Below are 23492 nucleotides of genomic sequence, written 5' to 3' on the forward strand. Positions count from 1 at the left end.
CTTAGCCTTTGTGAGGCAAACTGAGGAGCTACTTGATTGAGAAGTAGCTTCTCCGGACTCGTAAACTGACATATGGCCAGGAGAGCGGTGTACTGATCACATGCCCCTCCTTATCTGCATCCTGTGACGCCTGTGTGCTGAGGATGACAAGGCGGCCGGTCGGTACTGTTGGGCCCTCCAAGGCGTGTTCGAATGGAGTTGTGCACTTTTGGATTTGGTACTATCCTTGGTCACTGTGTGGTAGATAGGCTCATAGACAGTGGAGAATTTAGGAGCAAGTAGTGTGGTAAGCTAACTCGCCCTCTCCCTTCAGGCACACCGACACATGGTGCTAGTGAGTGCACTGAGTGTGGCTGTTGCTACTGCTGGTCTCTGTGATAGCAATAGACTGATATAAAATGGAAAATTTAGGAACAAATGTGCAACCTTACGGGAAGCCGGCAAGCTAACTCTTTTACCTCTGAGCAAACGTACCCTCACATATCACTAGCATGTACAGTCTCAATTTTGCTGATAATGGTGGTCTCTGTGACGGGACCAGATACTTATAGACTGAAGAATTTAGGACCCAGCATATAGCCTTGTGGTAATCTAACTTGTCCCCTTTGTGTAGGCATACCCTGACATTATGCTAGCATGTGCACTGTCAGTGTGGCAGTAACTGCTTACCTCTCTTTCAGGAGTACAGAAATATAATCTGAATAATTTAGGACCCAATATACAGCCTTGAGGTAAGTTAACTCTTAGACCTTTGTGCAGGCTTACCCTCACACAGTGCTGGTCTGCGCGCTGACGGCATGGCTGATGCCACTGGTGCCGGTGCTGGGGGCGCTGGCAGCACTTGGGCCGGAGGGCTACCAGTTGCGTGAGGACTCTGCGGCTGGAGCGCTCTGCTTCCCTCAGGGCGCCGCCTTCTATACGGCCGTTCTGGTGCCCTCCACGCTCTGCTGCCTCGCCAGCGCCACAGCCTTCTTCTGGCTGCTTTTCGTCGTTCTCTTCCCCTTCGGGCGGGCAAAATCCGTTGCTGCTGCCTCCAGGTATGCTGGTGATGCTCAAACATGTTCACATATATACTGTCCGTCCAAAAAGTACCGAGACTAATTTTATTCCTAGCGTATAAGCTTCGACCACGCAGTAACTATGGTGGCAGCTTTGCACTAACAACAGTAAACAACAGGTCTGCATTCGACCAATCAGTTTTGAGCAGGCAATATTAAGTAGTGGACACGAGTTCGTAATGTGTCAGTACTGTCGTGTCACAAATAGCATTCGATGAATGGACTGAATATCTTTAAATCAAATGTACAAGACATTCTCTAGAATGTTTTGAAGAAGAGAAAAGTGTTACAGTTTTTCCCACACACCACGACTCCAAAACCAAAGAATGATGCAAGAACACTTGCTTGATTGAAATAAAAAACAAGTAAGTTGTCTTCTGGAAATAATCACCATGGGGGATGAGACTTGGTGTTATCAGTATGAATCTACCACAGAACGACAAAGTGAAAAATGAGCCTCTAATGATTTGCGAGTACCGAAGAATGTGACATGTAGTATGAAGAACCTTCCAAAGAACATTTCTGACAGTTTCAAATGGTTGTAGCAGTGTTCTGTACATTGTTCTCAAATGTGATGTGGGTGAGTTGATTGGGGTGAGGGGGGGGGGGGGGAGACTGTTTAGAATACCTCAAGCATTAAAACCACTGTCTGAACTTTATTTTTTATTTGTCCAGTATGGATACTTTTTGGGTATATTGTCTGTCAACAGTAGTTTCTGAAATAGGACTCTGATGTTTGTCATCAAGAGCTTTTGCACTCACTGAATAACTGAAGAGTGGAAATCGCAGATTTTCTATGTGCCACATCTCACATTTGTCACAAGAATAAAATAACAATTACCTCTTTTTATATATAACTTATTTGTATCCAAAAAACTGAGAAGGTATTCTGAAACCACAGATTACTTCTTCACTGATGGTCAGCAATCCTCGTTGCGCTGTGTTTGCTTAACAATTTGTTACAGACTGTTAACTGCACTGTCACATCCCTGATAGGTGTTATTGCAGCTAAGGTATTGCTTGTTGCTCCACATTACAAGAGCTAATGAATGTATCTCAGTCTCTCCCAGTGGGCATTCCACTGAATGTGTAACTTGTGCCAGGCAATTGGTGCCGATATAGCAACGTGTGCTCACATACATGACTGACTTACAGTGTTAATTGTTTCTTTCTGCACCGTAGCTATGTCACCACCTCTGCTTGGTGTCGCCTGTGGCTGCGCTAGTGCAACGTTAAGAAAAATTGTAATTTCTTCCCCTTCTTCTAATCTGTAGCATAACAGTTATAATGATTTTGTCCATTTTCCTGTAGAAAGTTATAAAGAAAATTTTGCAACTTTACTCAGACTATCCAATATTACATCCTACACCAAATTATAATTGTCGGTTTGTATGACAGAGCAATGTGTTTTGAAAATTATAATTGTCGGTTTGTATGACAGAGAAATGTGTTTTGTTTCAGTACAGGTACATATGTTACAGAAACCATTAGTCTTTGCTGTAGGTTATCAAGTAAAATTTAGTTGAGATTTACATACTTACTCCACAGAAATATATATATAATTTTATACAGTAAGGCTGTTATAAGTATAAAGTTAAGTACTTCTTTAATTACTCAACATTTTTAATCATTGTTGTAACATCACAGTCCTGCATCTATGAGCTGTTACATTCTATAAAAACAGTTGACTGTTAAAAACTGCTTGAGAGTGCTTCTAAGCACTGTGTATGATTCTCCTGTAGTAAAACCGATCAAAGTTTCATACAAAGATGGAATGTGAAAGTGTTATATCGTGAACACACTGAGCATTCAGCACCAAACTGACATTTAAGCCTCATGGTACGGGGAGCTTTTAGACGTGACAACTGGACCGATTTGGGTTTGTTGAAGGCAGACCAAATTTTCGTCAGTGCATGGTAAGATTGTTCAACACGGCTTTCGTGCCCTTCATGATCAGGCTACTGAATGGCTTATTCCAGCTGCGTAATACAAGGCCCCACACTGCAGTTCAAACAGCAAATGCCTTGAGGAATGCAGAGATGCTTCACTGGCCTGCCTTGTCCTCTGGTTCATTACCTGTGGTGTTTATTTGGGATGTGATGCGAAGATGTATACTTTCATAGCATCATCCAGTCAACAGTCTTCATTAAATGGCACAATGTGTCTACGAATGGAATTATAGTTTAACCAATTAATACCTGTTATGTGATGAACACCTCCACAAGGACTGCTGGATTGCTGCCTCATTGTTTGACACTTCACAGTTTCGAACTGTATTTTGTTCCATCTAGATAATTTAAACAGACATTGTCAAAACAGAATATAAAATCTGACATGAGGCACAAATAATTTTTTGGCACTTCTATCACAATTTTCCGTGTGGAATACGAATTTTTTTCCTTTTTTTACTCCTCACAAATGAAAAATTTCGGCTACGGGCTGCCACCCGATAAATCACCCGATAAAAACTATCTCTTCTTGGCTGCACACTGGATAAGTTTTGGATGGCTGCAGACAGGTGGTCAAGGATCACAGTATAAGTGTTAATTATGGCAGATAGACAGTCGTCCTCGACTGCTTTTGAGACGGACATGCCACTGACGAAATCATTTTCGTCGGAGTTGTGCAACCGTATGAATATCATGCATCGAAATTTTGAATCAGTAGGATAAACTGCTGTGCCTTCTGCTGTGACTGTGATAGGACTATGACTATCTGAATGAAACACAAACGATGCTTTCATAGCCATAATTTTTTCTTGCTTTATTTTTCCATGAGTCGTAAAATAAGAACTTAACTTCCATTTGCTTTTTCGGGGCCCACCAATGAACGGAGCTTCTGTGTGATGCACAACTTTCGTGTTTTTTACTTCTTGTTCACCGATTGAGACGTACCAAAACGTGAGGAGGACTTAAACTAAGCCATTCATAGTTATGGTTTTTAATTTCATGTTTTTCTTATTTTTCAGCATTGGCAGTTTATTAGTTCCACTGCCTGACGACAAGTCCATTTGCAGAAATGTTTCGCCAACTGTAAAATGCAAAGTAACAACAAGAAATTGTTTTGGTCGACTTCTGACTCGCTACTGAATGCTAGTAGAATCCGTTTTTGTTACCATTACCTCCCTGTAGACTAAAAGTTTTTTTTTTATTTGAGCAGCCTTCACAAGTCGAATTTAATGCTAGCACAATGAGCAAACTATATTAAGTGAAATATTATCTTTGTGACCGGAATTTTTACGTATCCTGACAAGTATTCTCGTGAGTCGGGTTTTCTACAGAAAAATCGGACAATCGCACCTAAATCGGGATACTTGGCCACGCAGGTTATAACGTCCGTGCCGTGCCATGAAATGTCAGGCGATTTGTCGGATGTCTGTAACTAGGTGCCGCGATATTTCAACGGAGAGTGTTATGGCCATTATCAGCTGTACTTTCGAAAATACACTGTGTTCCCCTATTTAAGACCCCAACAGCTAATGCGTAGCGCATCCAGTCGTCAATCTGCATTCGATGTGATGACAAGCTTGAATGCATGTCCAAAGTTCATTCAGGTTACAGGCTGCCACCATCATTCGGAAGAAACAATGAACGACCGAACGAGGTGGTGCAGTGGTTAGCATACTGGACTCGTGTTCGGGAGGACGACGGTGCAATCCCGCGTCCGGCCATCGTGATTTAGGTTTTCCGTGATTTTCCTAAATCGCTCCAGGCATATGTGGGGATGGTTTCTGTGAAAGGGCACAGCCGACTTCCTTACTGTCCTTCCGTAATCCGATGAGAAAGATGACCTCGCTGTTTCGTCTCTTCCCCAAACAACGCAAACCAACCCAAACAATGAACGTTCCACCGACCCCATACCGCCTCAGATGCCCATAACCTGAAACAGGAACTTGAACACCTACAAACTGTGTTCCTAAACAATGAGTGTACGTCTCGGTAGATACAGAAAGTGCTATAAAAGTACAAATTGCATAATACGGAAGAGGACGAGGCTATCAACGCAACAGAATATAGACCACATGTTGCAAATGTTTCCGCGAAAGTAAACGGTGTTACGATAACATAAGGTTAAAGTGATTTTCGTATACCATAAAAAATCTCTGCTTCTTTGGGATCGGTGGGAGACCATTTAGTGCTGCGCAAGGCAGGTATTTTTAAGGTTTCGTGCGAGTGCATATCATATGTAGGGAAAAAGACGCGAAATATTCAGGAGCGCATCGTAGAACACCAGCGGCATACTCGCCTCTTCCACGCCAGCATATCCACTGTCGCAGAACGCTATATTTCTACGGGTCATTCGATGAAATACAATGAAACAAAAATTCGGCCATTGTTCAAACTTCTGGGACTAAATTTTCAATGAACTAGCTATCTGCCCCAGCTGGCCGAGTTCTCCTTACGGGCCTCTTCGTGCAGTTACGCATAAAATTCAGAGAAGCGAATATCATCTGTTGTGTACATAGTTCCGCGTAGTCAGTCCGTACACAACTTTCGCACTAGAACGTGCCCCGCTAAGCACAACAGCGCAGGCGCAGCGCTCGTCCGTCTCTGCACTACGAGATGACGCTGCCATAGAGACGGACCAAATTCTGCTTCCGCCGATCCGCCTATTAACAAGTAACGCAGCCAATGAGATTGCTGCTAACGTAGAACGCGCGAGATATTATAATGAGTGTACAGACCTCCGATTAGTCAGTCTGCATTTGTCGGCACCCCTTCTGTACCAGTCTGCATTAGTCTGTACCAGTCTGTACGAGTTCTACATTTGTCTGAAAATTAATCAAGTTCTGCTTAAAGTTGTTCACCATCAATCTGCTACTCTAAGCGTGCAAGTGGCATTTCTATCGTCTGACCTAACGGCGGAAGATAAACACGCCACGATAAGACCACGAGACATATTGCTGACACTCGCCTACTTCGGTAGAGCGACAAGTCAAATAATCTGATGATGTGTGTTCTGAAGGTCTTACAGTATGCACATCACATCATCAGTTTCATATAAGTGAAACGATCTAAGCAGCGCACCCCAGGAAACTTCTTAGGAGCAACCTGTCGTAGTTAACTGGGATGTCTAGTGACATCTTGTAGCGATGCTGGGAGAACATCACGGTTTAATTAATACGTTCACAGCCATTGTAAATATTCTATGGGAATCAAGAATGTATGTGTGCGTGGTTGGTTATGCCTTTGAATTTGTAGCGTACCGTGTATTGGAGGCTGTCTGAGTGGGTCATGCCCGAGGGCCAAAAATAAGAGGAAGTGAAACAGAAAAAAAGTACCATATATAGGTGTGTAGTCTGTGACAGCATTCCACTTGTAAAACGTAGTATGCACTGATTCATTGTTCACGCACACTGCCGCAATTCTCTGTTGCAGAACCTTTGCGGTAGACTTATTCGTCCTGTCTCGCAAAGCAGAAAGCTGAATGCTGTCATCTTCTGCGCTTCTGAAAAAACTTCCTTTATGTAAACAGAGCAAAGCTGCAACCCATGCTGAGGTAGCTTTGCGAAAAACGTTTTACTTTTTACATAACAAATTAAAAACCGCAGATTTTGGGTTCACGTGTTTTTTCGCTATGCAGTTTTTCTCAAACGACTGATTACGACACTTCAATGTTAAGTAACTCACTGCTTGTTGATAAAAGAATGTGCACTGAACTATGGCTGCGAATTGCAGTTGCAAATCTGAGAGAAGCAGAAACTGTATGAAATTTCTAGAATGAAATTTTCACTCTACAGCGGAGTGTGCGCTGATATGGAACTTCCTGGCAGTTTTAATCTGTATGAAATTGTTGTCTTTTTTCGAAATGCGCCTTCAAACTTCTGTAAAAGTCGAAATATTCTCTATTTTTAAGGTGTGAAGAGGATAGACCCTCACGTGTGTCTTTCTTTAAGAAACTACCAACCCACCAGCGTTTCTGAGGAATGCTGGTAGTTTTCGGTTTCTGCATTTCAGGTTATTCCTTGCTGCGAATGAAATGTACCAATTTCAAATGGCCAAAATAATAAGACCTGAATATGTTAAGTCGCGTCCAAACTGACTGCACTGCGTCAGAAACTGTTTCTTCTGTTGTTGGTACGTTAAACAAAAGGAGGCGTTCGCAGGTGCTGTTTGGCCATGGCTGTATCGCACCGAGCCGAGCTGTGGGTCCAAGTAGTTCTGCTGTCCACCGCTAGATGGCAATGGCATCCTTTTTACGACAGCCGTTGATTAACTGACCATATAGTTCATGCAGTCTGCACGATATGTTTTTCATTTATATACACAAACCTCCCTCGTAAACTGGCCTACTTATTCTTAAAAAATTGGTCAGGACGAATTGGACGCCCCGAGTATTCTGTACAAACGTAATTATCTATACAAATTGTTCGTCCAATCTAGGAATCAAGAATCTCGACGATTTTTGCCTGTTATCGACATTGATACTGGCAAGAGATCAGTCCCAGGGATTCCAAGACTTTCGTAAATATTTTAATTCCAAGTTTAAAGCTAAATAACAAACGACAAAAGAAATATGTTTTTCACGTGATGTAATTGTAAATTAACAGTTGTCTATTTTTTTTCCTTTAGTTGCACTGTCGAAGTTTTCGTCTTGCCGAATTCCACGATTCTACGTCAAGGGGACGTACCCTATAAGTTTTAATGAGGGAGCTAGCGAGTATCAAAATATGTGACTTAAATGGCAGTATCCTTTGCCTGCATAAGCAGACACTTATTATGTAGCCAAGGGAGCATAAACATTAGTATGTGGCATAAATTTCAGTTTGATACGTCTACCCATTCCTGAGGAAATCGGATCATAACAAACGGCCAGACAGTCTGACGACAAATGACAATTTTTTTCGTCTGATATAATTAAAAATTTTAGGATTATTTATTTTGATTCCACTGTAAGGCCTTGCTTCTTGCCAAATTTCATGATTCTAGGTCAACAGGAAGTACCGTGTAGGTTCTAATGAGTGAGTTTCCGAATATCGTAATACGTCGCATAAATGGCCGTATCTTTTGATTGCACTGACATAGACCCTAATGTCTGACATAAATTTCAACTCGATACGTGTACCAGTTCCTGAGAGCAAGGGTTTTGAACATTCGGACAGACAAAGAGACAGACAGATAAACAGGTGGACAAAAAAGTGATCCTAAGAGGACACCGTTTTTACCGCATGAGGTACGGAACCCCCTCTAGGGGTTCAAAATTCCTGCAGTAACTTCTGAGATTAGCCTGAATATACAGAAAAAAGCGAGCAACGGACTTCAGGCTATATACGTAGAGAAGATTAGCGGAAAGAAGACGGCAATTTGCAGTTACTACACAAAATCCTGCACTAGAGTAACTTGGTTCGCTGCGTAGCCCGCGGCGTCTTTCTGCGATTTTATCGTGTGAAGACAATCGATCTGATATCGATGGGGCGATTTTTCACCACGAAGGGGACTCGGAGTAGCGCATAGACCTGCAGTGGAAGTGTATGCGCTCGAGCAGTGACAGCTGACTGTATCACACACAGGCCGGCGGGGTTTTAAGTAAGGAATCTCAGAGTATTTTCGACAGCATACGAGGTGTGTTCGAACAGAAACCGAACGTTTGAAATAGTGCGCCAACCAGCAGATAGAGCGCGGTGCGGCTACTGAGGGCACCTAGCGATAGGTTTAGACAACAAACTGAGATTTGCCTCGTGTCGCTCGGACAATTTTCAAGCGAACCACAGTCGCTGAAGTAAGCACGTGTACAGCCCGCTCGTTGGATTATTGCAATGAAGGAGCTCGGAGAATGACATGTGTGTGTGTGAAATTCTGCTACAAACTTGGCAAAACTTTCACAGAGACATTTCAAATGCTTAGCCAAGCATACGGAGAGTACTCTATGAGTCGCACGCAGTAGTAAGAGTGGTTTAAACATTTTCAGCAGAGCAGAATGTCGGTCTGCGACTATTCCAAGTCTGGATATTCTTTCACATAAACAGATGATTGCCATGGGGACAGCGTTCTTGGTGTGATTCGCGGAAATCGTCGTTTAATTGCTCGGGAAATTGCTGAGGAGATAAGCATCGGCGCAGGATCATGCCATCATATTTTGAGCGAAACACTTGAGGTGCGTCGTGTCAGCGCAAAATTCGTACCACGTTTGTTGACTGAAGATCAGAAAGAGACCCGTGCTGAAACGTGAGAGGAGCTGCATGCCGCTGTTGATGACAATGAAAACTTTCTTAAGAGCATCATAACAGGCCACGAGATGTATATGTACGGCTATGATGCTGAAACGAAGATGCATTCGTCGCAGTGGATGGGCGAAAGGCCACCTCGTGCAAAAAAAGCACGCATGAATCGATCAAAGATCAAGGTGATCTTGGTTGCGTCTTTTGACTATAAAGGTGTTGCCCATCACTAAATTTGTGCCTCGTGGTCAGATGTTAAACAAGGAAGTCTACCAAGGAATCCTAGTGCGCATGAGGAATGCTGTGAGCAGGAAGAGGCCTGTGTTATGGGAAAACCAGAGTTGGATGTTGTATCTTTCTCTGCCTCGTGATGACTGGGTGTTGTGTGATGTCCTTAGGTTAGTTAGGTTTAAGTAGTTCTAAGTTCTAGGGGACTGATGACCATAGATGTTAAGTCCCATAGTGCTCAGAGCCATTTGAACCATTTGATGTTGTATCATGTCAATACGCCAGCACACGAGTCGTTCCTTGTCTGCAGCTGTCTAGCTAAACACCACATTCCCGTTGTGCCCCTTATTTTCCGGACCTAGCCCCGGCAGACTTTTTTCCTGTTTCCCAAACTGAAAAATCATGTCGAAAGGACGTCGTATCCAAACCACAAGGCGATACAGGACAATGCGACGAGAAACCTGCGCGCCATCCCACAAAATGTGTTCAAGGAGGCGTTCCAAAACTGGAAGAAACGGTGGGAAGTGTGTTGCCAGTAGAGGGTGTAATCTTACCCGTCCACACATCACTATTAAATTCACTGCCTTAGTATCTTCACTAGTTTCAAAAGCTTCGACAGGTGTAAGATTCACAAACTAATAACTTTTTACTTATCTTCATTATCTCGTTGTTGTTGTCGGTGGCTCAGTCTTGTCTGGGGGTACATTCTTGCCGCTGAAATTTCGATTTCTTAGCTTCTTAAAGGCTAAATAACTGTTGAAGATTTGTCTGTATTATTCTTGAATTTTATTTTATCCCATTCTTCTAAATCAGACCGACTTAAAAATTTTCACTTCTATCAAATCACAAATTACATTGTTGTTGACAAGTTTAGGAAAATATGTGCGTTTCCATTGCCCACCAGTACTTACATTTTTCGGTTCTCATAGTTTCAAAGAGTTTGCAAAGCAAAAGACTTTACAAAGGAAAAGAGTTTACAGAGAAAAAGAGTTTACAAAGCAAAAGAGTTTACAAAGCAATACAAAAAAAGATGACTCATCGACGAAATTCATCATCATTTTATAAATTAATCCAGAAATGACTTTAATAATTTCCATTAGATTGTGTAATTAGCCGGCAGGAGTGACCGAGCGGTTCTAGGCGCTACAGTCTGGAGCCGCGCGACCGCTCCGGTCGCAGGTTCGAATCCTGCCTCGGGCATGGATGTGTGTGATGTCCTTAGGTTAGTTAGGTTTAAGTAGTTCTAAGTTCTAGGGGACTGATGACCGCAGATGTTAAGTCCCATAGTGCTCAGATCCATTTGAACCATTTTTTTTGATTGTGTAATTAATAATATGAATTTTAAATATACCAGATATTTTCGTAATTTAAAATATTTTCAAAAGAAGAGTAATTTTAACTGTTAGTGCATATCGATTGTGACATATTAATTTCTTTTTTATACATTTTAGCCTGAAATAGAATACATCGTACACAAAATCATTTGAATTCTTTTAGTGAAACAGCTGAGACAATTTTAACCTATGCAAGAATTGATAGTAAACATGGCATCAGTTATTTCTATAAAGAAGGTAATGGTAGAGGAGGATGACTCGTTACAAGAGGACTGTTTTGAAGGGGACAGTGCTTAAAATGTTGTACAAGAAGCAATGAAGCTGAGACAGCAATTTTCATTTTTTTTTTTAAGACACCTCATACACCTGAAGATGGAGAGAAGACTGTGCGAAAAAATATCGTACAGCAATATATAGACATCCTGCAGTTCACTCGAAATTTCACGGAACAATGTAGCCGCGCGGACTAGGGGCGTTGCCACGGTTCGCGCGGCTCCTTTCATCGGACGTTCGAGTCCTCCCTCGGGCATGGATGTGTGTGCTATCCTTAGCGTATAGTTTAATTTTGATTAAGTAGTGTGTAAGTAATCTGGTCCCATAGGAACTTACCACAGATTTCCAAATTTTTCACGGAACAATCTCTACACCAGGAGCGCTTTTAAATTTCACAACGTCCTTGTCGTTTACGTTTTACTGAGACTAATGGACTGCTGACGCAGTGCTTTGCAGCTATGTGTAATTCCAGTGGCTGTACGTCATATGAAGCTCTCGTGTGTACGGGTGTGTGCACAGACACGGGCCGTCGATGCTGCGGCGCCGGCTGATGACGGCGGTGATGCTGTTCTTCCTGCTGGGCGTGCCGTGGGCGCTGGGACCTCCCGCTAGGACCCTGTGGCTCGCCTACCTCTTCTGCATCACCGCCACGCCGCACGGGTGAGTATGCTCACCCACACACGCAGCCCACTGCACCACGTACATACACTCCGTCGGCTAACTGATGAACGAACTGGAGAGTCGCCACTCTCCATCTACGCGACTACGTCACAAGTTGCACATAAAGGTTGTTCCCTGATGTTGTTATACCGGGCCTTCGGTATCGCGGCTCTTAATCCTAAAGATTAACTCGGACTCAGAGGAACTGCACTGCAGCAGAGCACCGCGGCGCGACGCAACCAAATGCACACTGAAGAGCCAAACAAACTGGTACACCTGCCTAACCTCATGTAGGGCCCCCGTGATCACGGAGAAGTACCGCAGCACGACGTGGCGTGGACTCAACTAAAGTCTGAAGTAGTGCTGAAGGGAATTGGCACCGTGAGTCCTCCAGGACTGTCCATAAATTCGTAAGAGTAAGAGGGGGTGGAGATCTCTTCTGAACAGCACGTTGCAAGCCATTCCAGAATTGCTCATTAATGTTCATGTCTGGGGAGTTTGGTTGCCAGCGGAGGTGTTTCAACTCAGTAGAGTCTTCCTGGAGCCACTCTGTAGCAATTCCGGACGTGAGGTGTGTCGAATTGTCCTGCTGGAATTGCCCAAGTATGTCATAATGCACAATGGACATGAACTGATGCAGGTGATCAGACAGGATGCTTATTTACGTGTCATGTATCAGAGTGGTATCTAGAGGTATCAGGAGTCCATTATTAATCCAACTGCACACGCCCCACACCATTAGAGAGGCTCCACTAGCTTGAACAGTCCCCCACTGATGTGCAGGGTCTATGGATTCGTGAGGTTGTCTTCATACCCGTACACGTCCATCCGCTCGATACAATTTGAAACGAGACTCATCCGACCAGGCAACATCTTTCCAGTCATCAACAGTCCAATGTCGGTGTTGACAGGCCCAAGCGAGGCGTAAACCCTTTTACCGTGCCGTCATCAAGAGTACACGAGTGGGCCTTCGGCTCCGTAAGCCGACATCGTTGATGTTTCGTTGAATGGTTTGCACGCTGACGCTTGTTGATGGCCCAGCATTGAAATCTACAGCAATTTGCGGAAGGGTTGCGCTTCCGTCAACCTGAACGATTCTCTTCAGTCGTCGTTGGTCCCGTTTTTGCAGGACCTTTCTCCAGGCGAAGTGATATCGGAGATTTGATGTTTTACCGGATTCCTGATATGGTCGAACGGGAAAATCCCCACTTCACCTCTAGCTCGGAGATGCTGTGTCCCATCGCTCGTTCGCCGACTGTAACACCCCGTTCAGACTCACTTAAATCTTAATAAGTTGACATTATAGCACCAGTAACCGACATAAGAACTGCGACAGACACTTATTGTCTTATATAGGCCTTGCCGACCGCAGCGCCGTATTCTACCCGTTTATATACCTCTGTATTTGAATACTTACGTCTGTAGCAGTTTCTTTGGCGATTCAGTGTTGTTTACGTGAAATCGTATGAGACAGAACGCTCTACGCGGGGACAGAACTGCAAGGCGCAGCGCTGCAAGGCAAAGCGTTCTCAAAAGTGCAGTCACTTTTCATTGCTGTACATATTCTGAGTGTCTGATCCTGAAATTTCTACACGTCTGTCCAATGCATATAGAATCACAGCCTTTACACGTTAGCTAGCGTATGCCTCCTTTCTTGTATTTATCTATCGTGGTCTTGGGTATTTTTAATCTTTTCTTTTGTGTGTTGTTGGTTTGTATTCTTCATTTTTACATTCTTTTCTCATGATATTACCTATTGTGTATCTTGTCAAATGTCAGATGTCTCATGTTTTCTTGCAATTTATGGTTTCTTCATCTTGTGTGCCTTGTGTGTTCTCTGTTGCTGGCGTGCTGTAAATATTAACGTTCTTTGGAATTTAAATAGAAAACAGAACAAAAAATGGAAGTAAAAAGGTGAAATATATATCCTTCCACATATTGTTTGTCCATATATGTCTTCTCAAGCAATCATATGTTGATGTTGTGAAACGTTTGGGTGATACTTTGCTTATTCTTTCACTACTTAGCAATTTGGACGATTTACCACATGACCTAATGCAAGATCTCCATTATGAACTTCGCTTAGGTCTAGAGTGAACACACCACCATTTGACGGTGACGTTCCTTTCTGGTTTGTAGCATTCTCTCGACCCCTATTGTGAATCCACCATCAGTGTATGTACTGACGCCAAACTGCCCACCAGACGCCTCCATGCAGGCACGTGATTCCAGCGATGTCACACGGAGAAACAAATGGTCACTCGTAGCAAGTGAACCTAAGTGCCTGAATGGTTCTCCAGCGGCGCTGCAGTAGACTCGTTTCCTACACGGAGACGAGTGAAACAAGAAATTCGAACACGTTCAGAACAGTACCGAGAAGACCCTGCGCCCTTGCAGACACGCCAAAACTTCGCCTCCTCACCTTCCCGCCCTCCTCCCCCACCGAAAAGCTATCGCATGTTTAACAAGTTTCGATTAATTTTAAAAATTGGTTTAATGAATGTGAAGCTCAGCGAGACCGACTGACCAGTGAGTTTTTATGTAATACTTACCTAAGTTAAATATATAGCAAAGTGATTAGCAGAAATAATAAGATTTTCGATGCATTCATATAGGTTAGACTTCCGTTCGCACTAGAGTGACACTAATATACGTAACGCGGAATTAAGACCCACTTGCAGTGGTCTTACGACGCCAGATGCTTGAGGAATGCAGCCGATGACGAAAGGCATAGCGAACAGTTATGCAGTAATCTTGGAGCGTACTTTTGTTTATAGGAAATTTTAATATAGACGAACAGAGTATAGCCGTCTATAAGGACAACGACTATCTCCTGTTATATTAAACTTCCTGGCAGACTAAAACTATGTGACAGATCGAGAATCGAACTCGGGCCCTTTGCACTTCGCGGGCGATTGTTGTAATAACTGAGCTGAAGAGAGGAAAATTCGTTCTGTAGAAATCCACGACGATGAGCACTTGCCATTGAAAGGCAAAGGTCCCGAGTTCGACTCTCGGTTCGGCACACAGTTTCAATCTGCCAGGAAGTTTCATATCAGCACACTCCGCTGCAGACGGAAAATTAATTATGGCTACATTATCTAATATTATTACTCGCCGCAGAAGACTTAGTCGTGAGTTCTTTTTATTTACACAGCAGATCGTATCAACCGAAACTTGCGAACAATAAAAGCAATAACAGAGAGACAAATAATTACTCATCAGCTTCATCTTTTTGCTTCCTTCTTCTACCATAGCGTCTTACTCCAGCTCTCACACTGCGGAAATCGGGAGCCTTCAGACAACTAGCATATTTGCTCTAGTATCCGCTCGCCTACGTTTGAGATCCTGCAATGTAGCAGTAAAATGGCAGCGAGAAATGCATTGTTGAACCTGAGTGACCTGTGAAGGCAACAACTTTTTCACCATAAGCACTGTTGGCATACCAGACTTTATAACAATAGACATACACAAATAAAAAAAAAAGTTGCATCACCTCGGTTCCGAGAGTTCCGGAACCTGTACAGAAAACCGGAATAGAGATCAACATAAATATCATTTCCTCCCTTTTTATTACTCATGAAAACTGCACATTGCATGTTGTACCACCATACGGTGAGACTTTCAGAGGTGGTGGTCCAGACTGCTGTACACACCGGTACCTCTAATACCCAGTAGCACGTCCTCTTGCATTGATGAATGCCTGTATTTGTCATGGCATCGACAAGTTCATCAAGGCACTTTTGGTCCAGATTGTCCCACTCCTCAACGGCGATTCTGCGTAGATCCCTCAGAGTGGTTGGTGGGTCACATCGTCCACAAACAGTTCTTTTCAATATATCCCAGGCATGTTCGATAGGGTTCATGTCTGGAGAACATGTTGGCCACTCTAGTCGAGCGATGTCGTTATCCTGAAGGAAGTCGTTCTCAAGATGTGGACGATGTCGCTCATGAAGACGAATGCCTCGCCAGTATGCTGCCGATATGGTTGCACTATCGGTCGGAGGATGGCATTCACGTATAGTACAGCCGTTGCGGCGCCTTCCATGACAACCACCGGTGTACGTCGCCCCAACATAATACCGCTGTGCTGTGCTCGCTGGACAGTGTGTCTAAGGCGTTCGGCGTGACCGGGTTGCCTCCAAACACGTCTCTGACAATTGTCCGGGTGAAGGCATATGCGACACTCATCGGTGAAGAGAACGTGATGCCAGTCCTGAGCGGTTCATTCGGCTTGTTGTTGGGCCCATCTGTTCCGCGCTGCATGGGGTCATGGTTGCAAAGCTGGACCTCGCCATGGACGTCGGGATTGAAGTTGCGCATCATGCAGTCTATTGCGCACAGTTTGAGTCGTAACACGACGTCCTGTGGCTGCACGGAAAGCATTATTCAACATGGTGGCGTTGCTGTCAGGGTTTCTCCGAGCCATAATCCGTAGGTAGCGGTCATCCACTGCAGCAGTAGCCCTTGGGCGGCCTGAGCGAAGCATGTCATCCAAAGTTCCTGTCTCTCGGTATCTCCCCCATGTCCGAACAACATCGCTTTGGTTCACTCCGAGACGTCTGGACACTTCCTGTGATTAGAGCCCTTCCTGGCACAAGGTAACAATGAGGACGCTATCGAACCGCGGTATTGACCGTCTAGGCATGATTGTTCCACAGACAACACGAGCCGTGTACCTCATTCCTGGTTGAATGACTGGAACTGATCGGCTGTCGGACCCCCTCCGTCTAATAGGCACTGCTCATGCATGGTTGTTTACATCTTTGGACGGGTTTAGTGATATCTCTGAACAGTCAAAGGGACTGTGTCTGTGATACAATGGCCACAGTCTGGAGTTCTGGGAACTGGGGCGATGCAAAACTTTTTTTGATGTGTGTATATTTGGTAGCAGAAGTTTCTTTGATGCTTCTGTAGGATTATGTAAACTGTAGGTGGATGGGGTAGAAAGCAAAGGGAAGGAACTGATGCTACTAGTTGAATCGGAACTTTGTTCGAAATCACCGGCGGCGAGTCAAAATGTGTGTCAGGCTGAGACTTAGACCTGTGATCTCCTGCTTACTAGGCAGTTGAACCCGGACACAGTGCCTATCGCAATTGTGCCGACTATCTCGGCTCCCCAGCTGACCCATAATCTCACCTAGCGCCACCTATCTGCCGTCCCTGTCAGTGTCCTCCACTTTCGTTATTTTTAGATTTCCGCTGGAGGTCGGACGTAAATGTCCACCTGCACGAAGGTTAAGGATTCATAGCCCATTGACGCGAATAAGTTACGTGAATCCAGACGCCACACATTCATCTAACTGATTCGTCTTTACGGGCAATGAATAAACAACATTCAGTGTGCTCGCACATTTACATTCGGTCTTCAGCGGCAATCTCAAATTAGCGAGCATGGTGGACATGGACAGAGATTGTGAATAGGTGGCGCTAAATGGGAATATGAGTCGACTGGGGAGCATGTCGAGATAAAAACAAATGGTTCAAATGCCTCTGAGCACTATGGGACTTAACTTCTGAGGTCATCAGTCCCCTAGAACTTAGAACTACTTAAACCTAACTAAATTAAGGACATCACACACATCCATGCCCGAGGCAGGATTCGAACCTGCGGCCGTAGCGGTCTTGGGGTTCCAGACTGTAGCGCCTAGAACCGCTCGGCCACCCCGGCCGGAGCGTGACGAGATAGTCCACACATTTGCGATAAACACTGTGTCCATATGGAGCAGTGGTTAATACAACTGCTTAGGAAGCAGGACATCACATTTCCGAGTCCTGGTCCAGCACGTATTTTCACTCTTCGCTGTTGATTCCGCACAAGGTTTTGCTGTAGTTGATATCATCAGTTCCTTTCCTTTCTCCTCACAGCAGTGAATTCTGCGCGGTGTCCGTTCGGACACGGCTGAAGGAGGAGATGCCACACATTCGTACACTGAAGAACCAAAGAAACTGGTACACCTGCCTAATCTTGTGTAGGGCCCCCGTGAGCACGGAGAAGTGCTGCAACACGATGTGGCGTTGGCTCGACTAAAGTCTGAAGTAGTGTTGGAGGGAATCGCCACCATGAATCCTGCAGGGCTGTCCAAAAATTCGAAAGAGCACGAAGTGGTGAAGATCTCTTGCGAACAGCACGTTGCAAGGCATACAAGATATGTTCAGTAATGTTCATGTCTGGGGAGTCTGGTGGCCAGCGGAAGTGTTTAAACTCGGAAGAGTCTTCCTGGAGCCCCTCGGTAGCAATTCTGGACGTTGTGCTACTGGAATTGCTCAATCCGTCGAAATGCGCAATGGACATGAATGGATGTAGGTGATCAGACAGGATGCTTCCGTACGCGTCATCTGTCAGAGTCGTATCTAGACATATCAAGGGTTCCATATCACTCCAACTGCACACGTCCCATACATAACAGAGCCTCCACGAGCTTGAACAGTTCCCTCCTGACATGAAGAGTCCATGGATTCATGAGGTCTCCATACCCGTACACGTCCATCCGCTCGATACAATTTGAAACGACACTCGTCCGACCAGGCAACATGTTTCCATTCATCAACAGTCCAATGTCACTGTTGATGGGCCCACGTGAGGCGTAAAGCTTGGTGTCATGCAGGCAGCAGCCTCGGCTCCGAAAGCCCATATCGATGATGTTTCATTGAATGGTTCGCACGCTGAGACTTGTTGGTGGCCCAGCAATCTGCAATTTTCGGTACGGTTGCACTTCTGTAACCTTGAACGATTCTCTTTAGTTATCTTTGGTCCCATTCTTGCAGGATCTTTTTCCGAGTGGAGATGTGATGTTTTACCGGATTCCTGATAGTCACGGTACACTCGTGAAATAGTCGTACGGGGAAAACCCCAGTTCATTGCTACCTCGGAGATGCTGTGTCCCATCGCTCGTGCAGTGATTACTAACACCACGTTCAAACTCACTTAAATCTTGATGACCTGCCATTGCAGGAGCAGTAACCGATCCAACAACTGCGACAGATATGTGTTTTATATAGGAGTTGCCGACCGCAGCGCCGTCTTCTGCCTGTTTACATATATCTGTATTTGAATACGCATGTAAACCATTTTCTTTGGCACTTAAGAGTATAACTACTGTACTTGTAGGAAATTACAATGTGACAGTTGTGTCTGTTCATAGTTACGGAATGAGGGAAAGGCTTCGTCTCCCAGGCAGAAGATAGGAACACAGCGGGTAGGAGAACCCACATACATCATTCTGGTAACCGTTAAACTGTCTCTCTTTAAAATGCTTTTTTATTACAGTCTCTGATCACAAATGAATTCTTTAAACGATGACCGGTTTCAGTCTGTAATGACCATCTTCAGATCTAAAATATATAAATATGTACATCTAGTGAGCAGTGTGTCTTTTAACATAAAACAGCAATATGTATCACACTATACTGTCATACACCAGGGAAATGTACAGATAAAATTTGGTATAACGTATCTTTTTTACACCATGTCCTAAAGTGATATTGCCATAATGGCATCGTCAAAACATATAAATAAAATCGACATAGCATCGTCACATAGATCTAAAAAAAAATAAGATGTAGAATAGGCCACATAGTACACATAGTGATTATTGCCAACTAGCTGCTGAGGTACAGTAGCATCCAGAAACCTGTTTGCCTACACCCTCCCTAGATGTCGCTACTGTGGGCTTGCTTATATGCAATCATCATTTACGCAGAAACATAATCTGATAAAAGCACATTAGATAAAATGCATGTGGAAGACTTATTAAAATTGATGACTATCATACAAACCAATTGTCATACATTAAAAGATGACTGCAGTTACCCATGAAAAATTATTAAAAGAAAATATATGAATTGGTGCGCGCCTACATAAGATCCTAGCGGCCGACCCAACAGAGGGCGCTGTTCATTGATGTGTCCCTTTTTCTGCTGTGATATAGACATTTTATCTGTCTTAAGTAATTTATAGGTTGCCACAGGCAATGTATTACGCTATATTAATTGTTGACCGTAAATTCACCATAAAAACGGGTCGGACCTCTACTCTTCATATATTTTCTTTTAATAATTTTACATGGGTAACTGCATTCATATTTTAATGTATCACAATTGGTTTCTATGATAGTCATCAATTTTAATAAGTCTGCTACATGCGTTTTATCTAATGTGCTTTTATCAGATTATGTTTTTGCGTAAATGATGATTGCATATAAGCAAGCCCACAGTAGCGACATCTAGGAAGGGTGTAGGTAAACAGGTTTCTGGATGCTACTGTACCTCAGTAGCTAGTTGGCAATAATCACTATGTATACTATGTGGCCTATTCTACATCTTATTTTTTTTTTAGATCTATGTGACGATGCTATGTCGATTTTATTTATATGTTTTGACGATGCCATTATGGCCGTATCACTTTAGGACGTGGTGTCAAAAAGGTACGTTATACCAAATTTTATCTGTACATTTCCCTGGTGTATGACAGTATATTGTGATACATATTGCTGTTTTATGTTAAAAGACACACTGCTCACTAGGTGTATATATTTATATATTTTAGATCTGAAGATGGTCATTACAGACTGCAACTGGTCACCGTCTAAAGAATTAATTTGTGATCAGAGACTGGAATAAAAAAGCATTTTACAGTATTGGATCACTGTTTATACACGCGATTATGTCACAGTTGCTGTCTCTCTTTGTTTTATTGTTATTTACACCCCCTCTGTGTCTGTGCTCTGGAATATTTTGCCAAACCGTTGGTATGGTCCTGCTCGTGTAAAAGACACTTGGTGTAGTACATGGTACACTCTTTTGTGCGGTGCTGACGTGATACCGCGCCTTGCCTGCAGGCTGGTGTTGTTCCTGTTCTTCGTGCTCGGGGAACCACAGCTGCGCGCCAAGTGGTGGGCTACCTTCCAGTCGTGGCTGCCTGCAGACACTTGCTACCTTGACAAGATGGCGGCCAGGAGCTCGCAGGGCCGGTCCTCGTCCACCACCACCACCACCACCACCACCGCTACAGCAGCTGTGGCCCCACCAGTCAAGGAGCATGCCGCTGTGTCCGCCTCGGCCAGCTTCTCCAGTGAGGGGGCCAACAGCTCTGTCTCCATCAGCAGATACTGAACGCCGTCCACAGCAACAACAAGCACTGCCGTGTGTCACGCGTGCTCAAGCGTCAGACTTCAGACAAGAGAAAGAAATAGTTCTCCAAATGAGCAGAATGCATCATGTCCTCGTTCATTACCTACACTATTTAAAACTATGAGAGATTCAAAGCCATTTGTTTCTTTTGCAGTGGATCAAAACTTATTACAGATCAACGTTCAAATGTATGGAATGTGACTTACAACTATATCAACAAGTATTAACATATGACAGTAGATGTATATCAAAGACTTACGCAAGAATTTAAAGCAGACAAACTGGAGATGAGGTATCTCACAACTGATTGACAGCCATCTCATCTACTTTTTGCAGATTACATTCCTTACATTTCTAGAAATACTGAGTAAAATTATGAGTTTGTGAACATTGATTCTCTTGTCCCCGATTTACGTGTCCACAAATATAAAAGTGTAGATAAATCGGTCAGTCCAGTTTTTCGTAATATGACAACGATCTTCGTTGTTGCCTAATCATTTTCATGTGGCTCATAGTCACATGTTCATGGAGGGACAGTGAAATGAAAATTTTTGAAATTTTATTTACTGTACACATCTAGATAAAAACAACATTTACTGTAGGTAGAAATCCCACCAAAAAGGAGTAACAGTATGTGCATATAAGGGGCAGTTAAATGAAAATGCCACAGATGGAAGAAAGTAAGTAAAGTGTTTATTATTTAAAAAGTAATCGCCGTAGCTGTTAATACATTTATCCGACTGTAAACCAAAACGGGCAGTGCCTTTATAGAAAAATGTATGCGGTTTCGTACAGAATCATGAATGTATCAAGGTGTGCGTCCCTTTGTCTGGAATAAATGGACGGCCACAAATTTCCTCCTTCAGGGCTCCAAAAATATGGAAATCTGGAGAGATATCGGGACTGTATGGAGGATGTGTAAGGGCTTTCCAGCGAAACATCTGCAGCATAGTCGAAACAACCTTGGCAACATGTGGGCGGGTAATATCCTGCAACAGAATGATGCCGTCCATCAACCTGCTACTCACTGACTTTCTGGGACACAGTGCGCAACGCACAGCAGTACACGCACACTCTCCTCATGTCATTTCCCTATTTTTGGAGCCTTGAAGTAAGATATTCATGGCCGTCGATTTCCTTCACATGAAGAGATGCGCGCTCAGGTACAATCATTGTTCTGTAGGCAGCCACAAACATCTTTCTATGATGGCATTGACAATTTCACAGTGGATAGATACGTTAACAGTTATGCCGATTACTTCTGAAATAAAATAAATAATTTACATACTTTTTTTCATCTTCTCGTTTCCTTTTGACTAGCCCTTATAAATACTATGCTTTTCTACAGGACGAAGAAGATAATTTTCGGAAATGATTACATGTGCTAAATATCTTTTATAAAAGTAATAGTGTTCAGATATCCAGGACTAAAACAGTAGTTATGGCAAGACAATGAACATTGGTAGTTAGAGGCAATAATTGACGGTGAACCAGTAGGACAAGTATCAAGTTTTATTTGCGTTGGTTGTGATTCCTATCTCAAGAATGACGACGAAGTGAAGAAAAAGCTTCATCGATCTCACTATGTGTGAGGAACAATTCGGCCAGCATCAAAGCGTAAGATAACAGATTCAACTTAAATTCTGGAAGATTATAGCTGTGCCAAGATTGATATATAGAACCGAAAAATGAGTGAATAGAACAAATTATCGGAACAAAATGCAATCGTCTGAGATATAGTTCCTCAGGTCAGTGGAAGGGTACTCCCTAAAGGACATAAATCCCAGTGAAAGTATACCTCACAACTTAAACACAGTGTAGTTGAGTGGCAACCACATTTTTAGAATGGAGATCAATAGAATTCTGAAACTTGTCCTTAGATATCCTTCTACCAGAAGAAGAGGCGTTGGTCGACACGTGAAGAGAGGGCAGGCAACAGCCAAATCCTGGAAGAGGATGTAAGTAAGTAACTAAGTATCATCACCAATTTCAATGCCAGGTCATCAGCATTTACAGTGTGTGTGAATTGCTCCACAAAAGAATTCATTTTGAAGTTCGGGTAACCACTCGTGCACTGAGCGACGTTCCTATTTACAATCTGTAGATGTAAATGTAGACGTCATACTAAGTCTACAACTTTGCTTCCGGCGTTTTTTTCTCGAAGTTCGAGCCTTTATTGTGAAAAACTTACAAAAAATTATGATTCATAATATTGCCCATCGCTGGCCACTACAGTCTCCCATATTTCAGATAGCATACGAATTTCGTGGCGGAAGAACTGGGTGTCCTTTGTGGGGATCCATGAATCGATTCAATTTTGCCCTTGTTCATATGATCGGAAGTGCTGGTGAGCCAGACTGTATGCCATTGAGCAAAAAAGGTGGTATTCGGAGAGAGAGAGAGCAACGTATGGAGAATACAGCGGGAGGGACAGGACTTCTCGTTTCAACATTTCCATGTATATTTCGACGGGTTTTGCGAAAGGGGGTCGAGCGCTGTCCTGCTGCAAAATTGCCTTTACGTGTCTATCCCTGTATTGTGGCCGTTTGTGTGTCTGTGCTGGGCTCGATTTCTTTCGATAATGATGTCCTGTGACTGTCTTAGTCTGTTTCAGTAGCTACGAAAACGTTCTGTCTTCCACCGCCATGC

The 23492-nt window shown here is 43.5% G+C and overlaps 1 protein-coding gene across 1 annotated transcript in view; it reads left to right on the forward strand.

Moving 5' to 3' along the window:
• Positions 1 to 23492, forward strand: part of LOC124775315 (adhesion G-protein coupled receptor G2-like) — a 147816-nt gene extending 124324 nt beyond the window's left edge. The window contains exons 8-10 of the mRNA XM_047250150.1: positions 760 to 1037; positions 11571 to 11711; positions 20552 to 23492. Coding sequence (XP_047106106.1) covers positions 760 to 1037; positions 11571 to 11711; positions 20552 to 20825 — 693 coding nt within the window. The 3' untranslated portion in view covers positions 20826 to 23492. The remainder of the gene's footprint in view (positions 1 to 759; positions 1038 to 11570; positions 11712 to 20551) is intronic.

Source organism: Schistocerca piceifrons, chromosome 2 (assembly GCF_021461385.2).
Source record: "Schistocerca piceifrons isolate TAMUIC-IGC-003096 chromosome 2, iqSchPice1.1, whole genome shotgun sequence".
In the NCBI taxonomy this organism is placed as follows: Eukaryota; Metazoa; Arthropoda; class Insecta; order Orthoptera; family Acrididae; genus Schistocerca; species Schistocerca piceifrons.